This window comes from Rhamphochromis sp. 'chilingali' (genome assembly GCF_963969265.1).
Source record: "Rhamphochromis sp. 'chilingali' genome assembly, chromosome: 3".
Taxonomy (NCBI): domain Eukaryota; kingdom Metazoa; phylum Chordata; class Actinopteri; order Cichliformes; family Cichlidae; genus Rhamphochromis; species Rhamphochromis sp. 'chilingali'.
The window spans coordinates 44985626-44997796 of record NC_137931.1 but is presented as its reverse complement, the minus strand read 5'-3'; the positions used below and the strand labels follow the sequence as shown (position 1 = coordinate 44997796).

The 12171-nt window shown below is 44.6% G+C and overlaps 1 protein-coding gene across 3 annotated transcripts in view; it reads left to right on the top strand.

Moving 5' to 3' along the window:
- Positions 1 to 12171, top strand: part of osbpl9 (oxysterol binding protein-like 9) — a 48572-nt gene that overhangs the window by 19806 nt on the left and 16595 nt on the right. The window contains exons 1-6 of one of the 3 annotated variants that reach the window (XM_080878390.1): positions 1322 to 1680; positions 3714 to 3809; positions 4160 to 4207; positions 8714 to 8743; positions 8834 to 8884; positions 9391 to 9429. In XM_080878390.1, coding sequence (XP_080734516.1) covers positions 1657 to 1680; positions 3714 to 3809; positions 4160 to 4207; positions 8714 to 8743; positions 8834 to 8884; positions 9391 to 9429 — 288 coding nt within the window. In that variant the 5' untranslated portion in view covers positions 1322 to 1656. Of the gene's footprint in view, positions 1 to 1321; positions 1681 to 2652; positions 2818 to 3713; positions 3810 to 4159; positions 4208 to 8713; positions 8744 to 8833; positions 8885 to 9390; positions 9430 to 12171 lie in introns of those variants that run through there. The other 2 variants (XM_080878389.1, XM_080878388.1) reach the window with 2 other exon arrangements.

The following is a 12171-nucleotide window of genomic DNA, read 5'->3' as shown; positions in this document are numbered from 1 at the left end:
TCTTCACCCTCTACACCACAGACTTCAGCCACTGCACAGAGACCTGCCATCTTCAGAAGTTTTCTGATGACTCTGCGGTGGTTGGATGCATCAGCAGGGATGATGAGACAGAGTACCGGGCTGTGGTCGACTCCTTTGTCACGTGGTGTGAGCAGAATCATCTGCAGCTCAACGTGGCAAAGACCAAGGAACTGATCGTGGACTTCAGGAAGACCAGGAAACACTTGACCCCTGTTTCAATCCAGGGGGTCAGTGTTGACATTGTGGAGGACTATAAATACCTTGGAGTACACATTGACAATAAACTGGACTGGGCTAAAAACACCACAGCACTTTACAGGAAGGGCCAGAGTCGTCTCTATTTTTTGAGGCGACTGAGGTCCTTCAACATCTGCCAGAAAATGCTGAGGATTTTCTATGAGTCTGTGGTGGCCAGTGCGATCCTCTATGCTGTTGCATGCTGGGGGAGCAGGCTGAGGGTCGCAGATGCCAACAGACTTAATAAACTGATCCGTAAGGCCAGCAATGTTGTGGGGATGGAGCTGGACTCCCTCAAGGTGGTGTCGGAGAGGCGGATGCTGTCCAAGATAAAGACAATGTTGGATAACACCTCCCACCCACTCCATGACATGCTGGTCAGTCACAGGAGCTCGTTCAGTGAGAGACTGAGATTACCGAAAAGCACCACTGAACGACACAGGAAATCATTCCTGCCTGTGGCCATCTCCCTGTACAACGCATCCACTTAACACACTGTTTGCTGCTACAGCTACACATGTTTCTTTTCCAAATATTTATTTATAAGTGACTTATGTATGTATGTATGTATGTATGTATATATATGTATATATTGTACTATTCTTAGTTAGCGTATTGTCTGTCTTGTCTTAATGTTGGTTTAAAATGGAGCACTGTAACAAAAAATAATTTCCCCCAGGGATCAATAAAGTATTCTGATTCTGATTCTGAAACCTTCCGCTATGCTCCCTCCCATCCTCATCCAGATACGCTTCTTCCTCCTCATCGCCTCTCTTCATCCTCATAACCAAGCTTTGCTCTCCCTCCCACCTTTCTTGTTCTGCTCGCCCTCCCTCTCTCCCTTTGGTGGCAAATCCGTTTGATGTGCTACGCGTGTGCCTGCGTGCTCGGTGCGGACACACATGCATGCGCACACCTATGCAGCGCTGCTGTCGAAGCATCATGTGACCCAGCTACCCAATCCAAGACCCGGTTGCTCAATCGGCCAAACATCTGCCTCGGCTGTCTCAGCCAATCCCCGTGGCTGTTAAAGCTCGTGCCTCTCAGCGCTTGCTGTTGGTTTGTGTGTTTTCTCGTCCGCCTGTGCGAGAGGAAGTGTGGCTTTCCTGTCAGGGCAGGGTCCTGGATTAAGTCGGCTCAGACCCAACGCTTAGCTGATAACTGCTGCTGAAGCCCCGCTAACAGTCTGAAGGCTGCTAGGGTTTACGTTGGCACACCGCAGTGGGGAGCAAAGGGAGGAAATTGTTTTGTTTGTCTGTGGTGCTGAAGGAGGAGGAAAGAATGTGACTTCAGCTGAGCTGGCGGTTTGTAGCTGTGGGGAAAACAGAGATACGGAGGCAGAGAAAGCGACCTTGCACTCTGCTAAATGGACTGAGAGATGCACTGGCTTATTGCAGCATGTCTATTGGAGCACAGCACCCAGTAAGTAACAGCACACAGACGGGCAAAAGCCCCGCTGCACCAGAGCGAGGGGAGAAGCTACGCGGCTGCAGCGCCACTGGGACAGCAGCATTTTTAAAGTGGGTCACGCTGAGTGGAAAGACAAATAGACAGGGGAGGGAGGGGGGAGTGTGCGAGGGCAGTGTTGTTTGTAAAGTCTGCTCTGTGGGTGTGGGGGGCGGGGTGGGTTGTTGTTTTTCTTTTTTCTTTTTTTTGTCTTAATTTAACACTGGAGGCCACGCTTAAACCTCCCTGCTGCTGTGTCACAGGGATGGACAGTCTGCGCGCTGCAAACGCGTGGGAGTGGAAGTCTGGGAGTATTTCCAGAACAGGGCAGAAGTGAGCACTACAGTGGCTGTTTATAAACCAACCACCTGCCTCTGACTTTCTGCTCCCAAACGTTAAAAGAAGAAAGAAAAACACTTCCCCTGTGTCACGTGTGTTGTCAAAACAGGACGCATCGTTTGCTCGGTGGTAACAGAGCGCCGGGCTGTTCTGCAGGTAGAGTCAGCTTTAAATACACATGGAGGAAAGTAGAGTCTTGTTCACTTCTGTTCTTTGACTTTTCACGCAGTGCAGAGTAAACGTCGAGGCTCAGGTGGTTCATCTCTAATCGGTCTTGTAACACTTTACTGTGAAATTAGTTTCCTGTAGAGATTTTCGCTCCGACTTGTTTCGCTGCGTGTCGCTGGTATCCTGATGCGATGCCTTACTGGAATAATACTCCACTTACATGTTTCCAGTGTAGCGAGTTATCCGGCAAGTTTCTTCAGGATTTGTGCCAGTCTGGGTGAAACCCCCCAAAGACGCACAGCAACAGCCTTTTTTTTCTTCTTTGTTTTCTCTTTTTTTCGCTCAGGCCTTCATGCAGACAGCTACATTTTCCCCTTTAAGCTGAACAAGCACCTTTGATCCTTTTGAGGAAGTTTGCCCTCATAGCTTCATGGCTGCTGAGTGTATATGTTTTTCTGAAGCTTAAACTTCACCGACTTTGTGTTGATGGCTTTTCTTCACTTTCCTATCGGAGCTCATTCGTTTGCAAGAAAACGCGCCTCAAACTCGCGACGCAGCTGGACTCTGCAACATGGCAGCTCCAAAGCAGCAGTGACACCCACCACGGTTTGATAAGAGTTTGACTTCTGACAGCAGTTGTTTCGTTTTGACAGAGCGGCTTTTCAGGTGTTGTGCGTTTTTCCACGTAACTGCTGTAAAGTGGTAAAGTGCGTTGACACACGCCGTTAGTCATCTCCTGAGTCCGCTGGCTTGACGTAGGGCGGGTGTTGTGTGTTCGCGGGCACTCGGTGCCCTTGCTGTTGACAGCCTCGGTGATTAAATGGGGGTGAATTATTTTTTTTCCCCCGTTTTCCTGTCTTTTGGTTTTGTGTCACAGCTTACTGGATTGTTCTGGGTGCTTTGGTGGGTGCGCACAGACAGGCAGACAGATGCCTGGTCACGTCTGTTCTGCCAATAGTCTAGTAATTACCTTTTAATGGCTATTATGTAACAAAGTGTGTGTGTGTGTGAAGTCTGGGGGCCGTTAAAGGAAGCTAATTAACAAACAATGAATTTGAGTGCACCTCAGCCCGTAACCGAATGCTCTCCGGTCATGAGTCCTGATTTCAGCTTTGTTTCAGGGCCTGAAACGAGTTGGCCTCCATCAGGCAACCAGGCAGACCTGCTGGCCTTTCATGTAGACGAGCCTTTAAACAATAGTACTCATGTCTCCCTCACTACGGTACCTTGCTGGAAAATTCTCCTGAACTGTTGATGTTTCTCTCCACCGTTTTGTGTAACAGTTTATAAAGCCTACCTGACCAGGAGGCGATGGATATGAGAGGCTTTCCCCCCTTTATTTGTTTGTTTTTTTGGTAAATGAACAGATAAATATGTGAATACACGGCCCTGGATTTATGGACTGTGGTTTTGTGCTTTACTTTGAATATGCAAATACCTTTTGCAACACCTGCGTCGAGGACTGCACCGATGCTCAGCTGTGTTTCTTCCCTTGTCTTTAGGAGGCTGAGACGGGATTTGTTCCTAGTGTTCAAGACTTTGACAAGAAGCTAGCTGAAGCTGACGCCTACCTACAGATTCTGATTGATCAGTTAAAGGTAGGACACAACGGAAATCCACACCGTGAGGTAGATATAGATGTTGTAGATTTCAGTGGCTTCTCATCCTATATTTATAGATTGAATCTGTGTCAGCGAGCATTTCCTTGTCTACTTTTCGGTAAAGCAGAAGTTCTTGTGAGTAAGATTTGTGGTGACAAACCAGATAACTGTATTTAAAGAAAGTAGACACTGTCTCCAGCATCTTAAGGAAACCACGTAACATGTCCTTCCTTAGATAAGCTCTCAGTAGTTTTCCACTGTGTCATCTGTACAGTCATCTGACAGTGGAATAGCTCTTATTCCATGTTTCTGTTTTTTAACCTTTCTTTCATCTCTTGTCCACACAGCTGTTTGATGAGAAGATCAAGGACTGCAAAGAGGATGAATCACGCAGAGTGAGTATCAGCAGCGCAGCTCTGTCCTCGCGTCTCGCCTCTCCGGTCCAGCATCATTAGAGCCGCTGCTAACAAAGGAGCAGGGGGTGAATGGAAACTGATAGCTGTCGGTGTATCGCAGATATTTCTGTTCCAAACTGGCCTAAAGCAGCAGTGATTTCAGAAGTGATCCTCTTATTTCAAAAGCTAAAGTTCAGTCCCCTCGATAGGGCTGAACGATTATGGAAAATAATCTAATTGCGATTTTTTTTTCCCCCAATATTGCGATGCGATATGCGATTATTTTTTAAGGTATTTGTCTTCTGTATTATTAAACAAAGACAAGCAATACATCATATAGTATGGCCAATACTATATTACATTAATTTTAAACTGTTCTTTCCTGGAAGACAGACCTCTGTTATGATGACATGAGGTGATGCATGAATTGATGACTGACATTTTTATTTAACTTCTTCAATCACAACAGTATATTTGAACATACACAATAGTTTATTTTTAGCTTACAAACATCTGAGCATAAAGTGCTGACAAGGAACCCTGGTGTAAACATTAAAATGAAAGTCAGTACAATGTGCAGATTGCAGAAATATACATAAACAAAATCAGTGGCTTTACCACACTCAGTTTTTCGACATCTGTGAACTACTAGACAGTCATTCAATTAAAAAATAATATTAAATAAATAAAACTAATAAATAAAAAATACACACATCTTACTGATCTCTGCAGTCAGTAACATTACACATAAAGTGCAAAGATAATAGCAATTGTATAAACACACACACAAACACGCCTTTAAAATTTAAAGGCGTGAAATTGGACGGTCTAGCCTTCTGATTAGCGTCACCGCTGTCTCGGTGGAGTTTAATAAACTCGGCCGTCTGCTTCTTGCTATCTAAAATATAACCAGACACTGGCGTAAATTCTCGACTGTCTCATACTTCTGTTTAATAAGTTTTCTGTTTGACGTTTAGTCAGCTGTGTGAAAACCAAGGAGGAACCCACCCGGGGGATTAATAAAGTTTTATTTTATCTAATCTAATAACTTTAATCTCAGCCAAACCGATTTACTCACGAACAAACAAAACACTGAAAAAAGCCCAACAATAACATTTTTAGGTTGTCTAAGTGACTTATATATCACGTTTAACCCGAGCAGCGAAACTCCGCGGTGATCTGAAAATGATGTGCCGGGAGTTGTGCCGTTCTCGGCCGCATCAGTAATCCTCGAGCTCCCGGCTAGCTGTCGAGCTGGTGGGTAGCAGACGCCTCTGAAAACGTCGAAGCACTTTTGCAAATATGGGATATCTTGATAAACCGAGCAGATATTTGATGTTTACACAACTACTTTCTCGCCTGAAAATATGTTAAAAGTTTATTTTGTGACCCTGAAAGATTAGTATGAGTAATTTTAAAACTTAGTAGCGGCCGCCATTGCTGGAAACTGGAGTTTGGCTGGGCCGCGCTATGAATTCTGGGATATGGTAGTAATTTGGACAGCCTTCGGCGCGTCGCTGTGACGTAATCGGTCTACAAATGCGGCCTCAGGAGGATGCAGCCCATGAATTTGGACATGTCCAGAGTATAATCGCAGCCTTTGCGGTTAGAAAATTGCACTTGATCATGTCGCGATATTATCGCAAATGCGATATATCGTTCAGCCCTACCCCTCGATATTTATTTATCAGCCATGAAGAATAAAAATTAATCCTTCAAGGAGTAACCCTTGAAGCGCTTTCCTTAACTGAGTGGTTTCAGCTTTATTTCAGGCCTGCTTATAGTCCAAAATGACTGGATGTGCATTAGAAAATCCCAGAAACTCTAATAGAATAGAATAGAATAGAATTCAACTTTATTGTCATTGCACATGCACAGGTACAGGGCAACGAAATGCAGTTTGCATCCATCCAGAAGTGCTTTAGTGATATAGATATATTACAATATATATTAGCAATAATATAGATATGTAAGTATATTACAGAAATGGGTCTATTATGGTATGTTATAATGTACACGGTATGAAGTATGTTGTGAATATTCTATAACTATAAGTATGTACAGGCTGTAGTGAGTACAAGCTATGTACAGGCTATGAACAGGATATAAATATGAAAAACTATACAGAATATGAAATAAATAACTTTACAGAATCTGGGATATACAGCTATACAGAAATGGGAACTATGCAAGTTGTAAACAGTTGTAGGATTAAAGATTATCGAATGTACAGAATGATTATTTACACAGAGCTATACAGTAGTGCAGTTAAGATAAGTGAGGGTGTAGATAGTTTCTACAGAGGCTATATAAAGTGCTAGTGGTTGTGAGTGGTGGTTCAGTCCATGTTATTATTGTGTGTTTGAGGGTACAGTTGTCCATTGTGGGTGTGTGTATGTTCAGTCCATGAGTTTAACGTGGGTCAGATGTCAGGAGGCAGAGTTCAGGAGTCTGACAGCTGTGGGGAAGAAGCTGTTCCGGTACCTGGTGGTCTTAGTCCGGAGGCTCCTGTGGCGCCTCCCAGAGGGCAGGAGGGTGAAGAGTCCATGTGATGGGTGACTGGGGTCTTTGATGATTTTCCCAGCCCTTTTCAGACACCGCTTGCTGTAGATGTCATTTATGGCAGGAAGTGGTGCTCCGGCGATGCGCTGGGCAGTTTTCACGACCCTCTGCAACGCCTTCCGGTCCGAGGCAGAGCAGTTCCCGTACCAGACTGTTATACAGTTGGTCAGGATGCTCTCGATGGTGCAACGATAGAAGTTCACCAGGATGTCTGAGGACAGGTGGTTCTTCCTCAGAGTCCTCAAGAAGAAGAGGCGCTGGTGAGCCTTCTTGACCAGCTTGGAGCAGTTGGTCGTCCAGGTGAGATCCTCGGAGATGTGGACTCCCAGGAACTTGAAGCTGCTCACACGCTCCACAGCCGTCCCCTTAATGTGGATGGGTGGATGTGGGTCAGCATTCCTCCTGTAGTCCACGATGAGCTCCTTGGTCTTCTCGGTGTTAAGCAGCAGGTTGTTTCTGTCGCACCACTCAGCCAGACGATCCACCTCCTCCCTGTAGGCGGCCTCATCGTTGTCACTGATGAGGCCAATCACCGTGGTGTCATCTGCAAACTTAATGATGGTGTTGGAACCATCAGCAGGTCTGCAGTCGTGGGTGAAGAGGGAGTAGAGGAAAGGGCTCATCATACAGCCTTGTGGTACACCGGTGTTCATTGTGATGGTAGATGAGCAGCGGTTATCCAGCCGGACATGTTGGGGGCGGTTGGTCAGGAAGTCCAGTAACCATTTGCAGATGAGGGAACTGATGCCCAGGTCTGTCAGTTTCCTGATGAGTTGTGAGGGGTGGATTGTATTGAATGCTGAACTGAAGTCTATAAACAGCATTCTGGCGTAGGTGTTGTTGTTGTCCAGGTGTGAGAGGACAGAGTGCGATGGAGACTGCATCCTCTGTGCTCCTGTTCCGGCGGTATGCGAATTGGTGGGGGTCCAGGGTGGGGGGGAGACAGGATTTGAAGTGTGCTAGGACCAGTCGCTCTAAGCACTTAGTGATGATGGGGGTGAGTGCTACTGGGCGGTAGTCATTGAGGCAAGATGGGTTGGAGTTTTTGGGTATCGGGACGGTGGAGGTGGATTTGAAGCAGGCCGGTACCACAGCGTGGGCCAAGGACAGATTGAATATGTCTGTCAGCACTCCTGCAAGCTCCCCAGAACACGCTCTGAGAACACGCCCGGGGATGCCATCAGGGCCTGCAGCCTTGTGGACATTGATCCTGCTCAGCACCGCTCCTACATCGGTGGGGGAGAGAGTCATAGGTTGGTGGTCTGGCGTCATGTCTGCTTTGTCATCAAACCACATCTTTATTTATGAATGCTGAGGTGTCAGAACTCCTTAATGGTACAGGGGACGTCATCAGACGTCGTCTTAATGGGGGAAAGATGCATGAAGAAGATCAGTAGTCCTGACAAAGGACCCGTCTGTTCTCCAGTGTTGCTTTAAGCTTAACCAAAACTTGCCACCACCTCTACTCACACCATAGGTTGCCCTCAGCTTGGACCGAGCTGCTGGCGACTGCGAGGCTGATCGATTCAGTAGTTCAGTTTTTTAGTTTGTGGTTTATTTTTTTCAGTCACTTAACTGACTAATGGACAATTTAAGAAGTACATGATGTAAAAAGGGGACTATTGTTCAAACTACAATCTTCCTTTTTCTGTAGCGCCTCTCAGGCCCGGTCAGTTCTCCGAGATGATCTTCTAATGTTTGAAGATTAGAGGTGTAAACGTTTAACCTTCAGGGCGTCTCACTAGCCTCTGGGGTTATATGTCCACTTCCTCTTTGAGTTTAACACCAGCTTTTGGTCACTTTACCTGGTTGCTTGTGCCGACTGCATCAAAGCTTTCACAGCTGGAGTTTCAAGCCCCGGCTGAAGCCAGTCAGGCGTCATTACTCGCATCAGTATTTCTGCTCTTTAACCTCATTTTTTACTTCTTTCTGTTCTTTCGACAGAAAATTGAACATTTGAAGGAGACTACTTGTGTAAGTCAGAGAATGAACACATTTTCCTTCCTGTTGGGTTTAGAAGTCACTTCCTTCCTAATTAATTGCTCTGTGATTTTTCCCTTTCAGAGTATGGTAGAGTCCATCAAGCACTGTATTGTACTGCTGCAGATTGCCAAGGTAAGCACAGCACGAGTCCGCTCTCTGCAGTTTGCCATTTCTTCATAACCATTGTTCTTGTGAAACCACATGAGTGTGCACTGTGTTACCTCGCATCCCTGGGGTAGTTCCCTGCTTACACTTGCTATCTGGGTCGGTGGTTGGTGAGGGTGTTGCCCAGTGTTCGTTTCATCACATGTTCTGTTCAGCCTTCTGAAAGGAAGTGGAGCAATCGTTTCTGCTTTGTTAGCTGTTTGATAAGGAAAGCAAAAAACACACACGTGGATTATCTCACACAGTAGTGCAATCCTGTCGTTTTCACTACTGAAAGAAGTGGCAAGTCTGGATTTGACCGTGTGATGAAAGGATCGCTGTATGTGGCAACTTGGGGAAAGTTTTGGAGCTTAACGCGAGAGACCCGGGCCTCGTTTGCACCGCACCGCGGCAGATGCTCGCGATGCTTTTATGAAATGACTCTTGAACCTTCACATACAATGAGTCTAACACTGTCTTCTTAAAATTTTAAGGACCAAAGTAACGAACAGCAACACGCAAACGGACCTATAGTAAGTTTGACCCTTTCTGTCCATGACAAAAGTCGAAATCAAACAAACTGCTAACTTTCTTTTCTCGCTTAATAGACTCTCTCCTGTTAGACCAGCAGATGTACAGATCTGTTTAGTGCATGCAGTCTAATTTGGGTCTAAGCTTTCCTTCATGTTTCCTGCTGCCTTCTTCTTAATTAAATCAATATCTTCCTCTAAAATCTAATATTTATTTATTTTGTAACTATTTTTCCTTCATGAAGACATGAAATGTATATGTGCAAATGGTGCTACACAAAATGCACATTGAGTGTATATTAGTACATCTCAAAAATGTCAAGTATTGTGAAAAGTTTATCATTTTATTCAAAAAGGTAAACATTCATGTAAATGTTAGTATTTTGTTGACGATGGCCTATAACTGTTATTCAGTTCCTCAAATTATTGAAGTATTTCATTTTCAGTGTGAGTAAATTACTCTTCACTCTTAGTTTAGTAACCACAGTCGTTGGGAAGAACGCTGACTCGACAGCTGTCCAGATGAAGCATGTTAATGGAAAGTGTGGTAGGAACAGTTGCACAAGCAGTAGCAATTACCTGAGCCGTGAGTGGATTGTCAGGAAAAGCGGACGGCGTCCACTCTTTTAGGTAAGAGCGTCTCTAAACTCAAGCCATATATCTGATGGACCGCATACAGCTGCTTTAATCTTAAGTGGACCAGGAAAATTCCCCTTTCTGCCGCTGCACAGTTAATCCCAGAGATATCGCAATCTAAGGAAAAGAAGTGCAGTGGTAACAGTGGGTCATTTTTCCACACGATGGAGAAATGCTGCTGAAAGAAATTGATTAGCATAACTGTGTGGGCTCGTATTGTAAAGTGTAAATTCAGCTCATTGCCCAGACAGTGAGTTTTATTAATGAGCAAAGTCAGTTTATTTTCCTTTTCCCTTTTTGTTTCTTTGCTGCGGTCACATTTTTAGGGTGATTTTAGGGTGCCGTGCCGTCTGCTGGTGATGGTTGATCCACTGTGTTTTATCCACACTGTGGACAAGAGTGCGTTGTTCAAGAGGAATAGGAGAAACCCCAAAAATACAGATGATGTTCAGTGTAGTGTATAAGTCGGCATATGGAGATCCTTTTTGTTTGATCTGAGGAAGCCTTCTAATAATTTGACATACAGAAAGGGTTAATATAATAATTTGACATACTGGCTGTTTGTAGCTGATAAAGGCCTGAAATATCTCACTTTACAGAATATATGAAAGTTTATCTCTTTAAATTAAATTATGAAAAATAAACCTTTACACAATACTCGGTGTTCTGAGATGCACTAGTGTAAGTGCACATGGGACACGTGTGATCGCATGCCTGCGTATACAAGTGTTGCCCATCACTTGTGGGGCAGGGATAGCTCAGTAGGTAAAGTGGTCGCCCCATGATCGGAAGGTCGGCGGTTCGAATCCACTTAACGGCTACCCTGAGGTACCCCTGAGCAAGGTACCGTCCCTACACACTGCTCCCCGGGCGCCTGCTTAGTGGGCTGCCCACTGCTTCACTGAGTGAATGGGTCAAATGCAGAGAAAAACAAGTAATTTCCCCATGGGGATCAATAAAGTATCCATTATTATTATTATTATTATTATTATTATTATTATTATTATTCACTTACTAATTAGAGGAATCGAAGTCACCATTGATCGGTCATTGTCACACTGCCTGCTTATTGAACCACTGAGCACTAATAGCTGGAAAGCCGTGCAGAAAGCACTCCTGGGCTTCTGCAGATATTCGTGTTGAAGGCCACGACAGGATTTACGCACGTTTTGAACCACTAAAGCTTTCAGCAGTAAGAGTTCCTGTTAACTGTTTTTCAAAATAAAACGGCTCTAAAAATTACCAGACCTAAAAAGGCGATAAAACATGACACAGTTGTTATGACCTAATACCAGATTATGTGTCTCATGTATACTAATGACTACTAATTATTGACCTGCAAAATAAATAAACTGAAGGTGGATATCACTACTTCCATCTTTGGAAAAAGCAAAGGATCGAGAAGTGTTTGTAGATCGTTTAATACAACACAACCTCCCACTTTAAGCAAGACCTCCGCGTAAGCCGGCTAGCTCACAGGACTGCATTGATCTTACAGCTGGCTTAATCTCTTATCATTAAGTATAGTATTATGTAGTATAAATAGCACAGCGAAAGCTCTGCCTATGCACATACCTGCACGTGCCACCTTTGTATGCCATAGGCTTTCCACTAATCGTACCTCTGCTGAATGTCTGTCACTGCCTGCACAGCAGTGATGCATGCACCGTAGGCCTTTGTTTAAGATGCTCCAGGCGTCAGCAGCACGTTTGACCCTGTCAAACTGCACTGCCTGGGGAATTGCTGCAAAGTGCAAGAATCATTTAAACCAAGCTCACGAGAAGCATGTTCAGTAGTTATGTCAAAATAATTTATGTGCTGTGGGTGGCTGAGGGGTTGCACTGCTGCGAGAGCTGCTCATTGCATTAATATTGCATTCACTTGGAGGGGTAGAGAGGTTATTGATCATTAGAGTTTAAAACCCTTTTTAGCTTTTTTTGATGACCTTGCTCTTCACATGCTTTTTTCCTCTCATGTCGTGCTTGCATAGCCATAGGCTGGTCCGTATACATAATTGGATCTAATTAGAAGCCGTCGAGTTACGTTTATGAAGGCATGTGGACGCTGGAACCATTAGAAGGAGAAAGAACAGAACAGACGCAGGAAGTT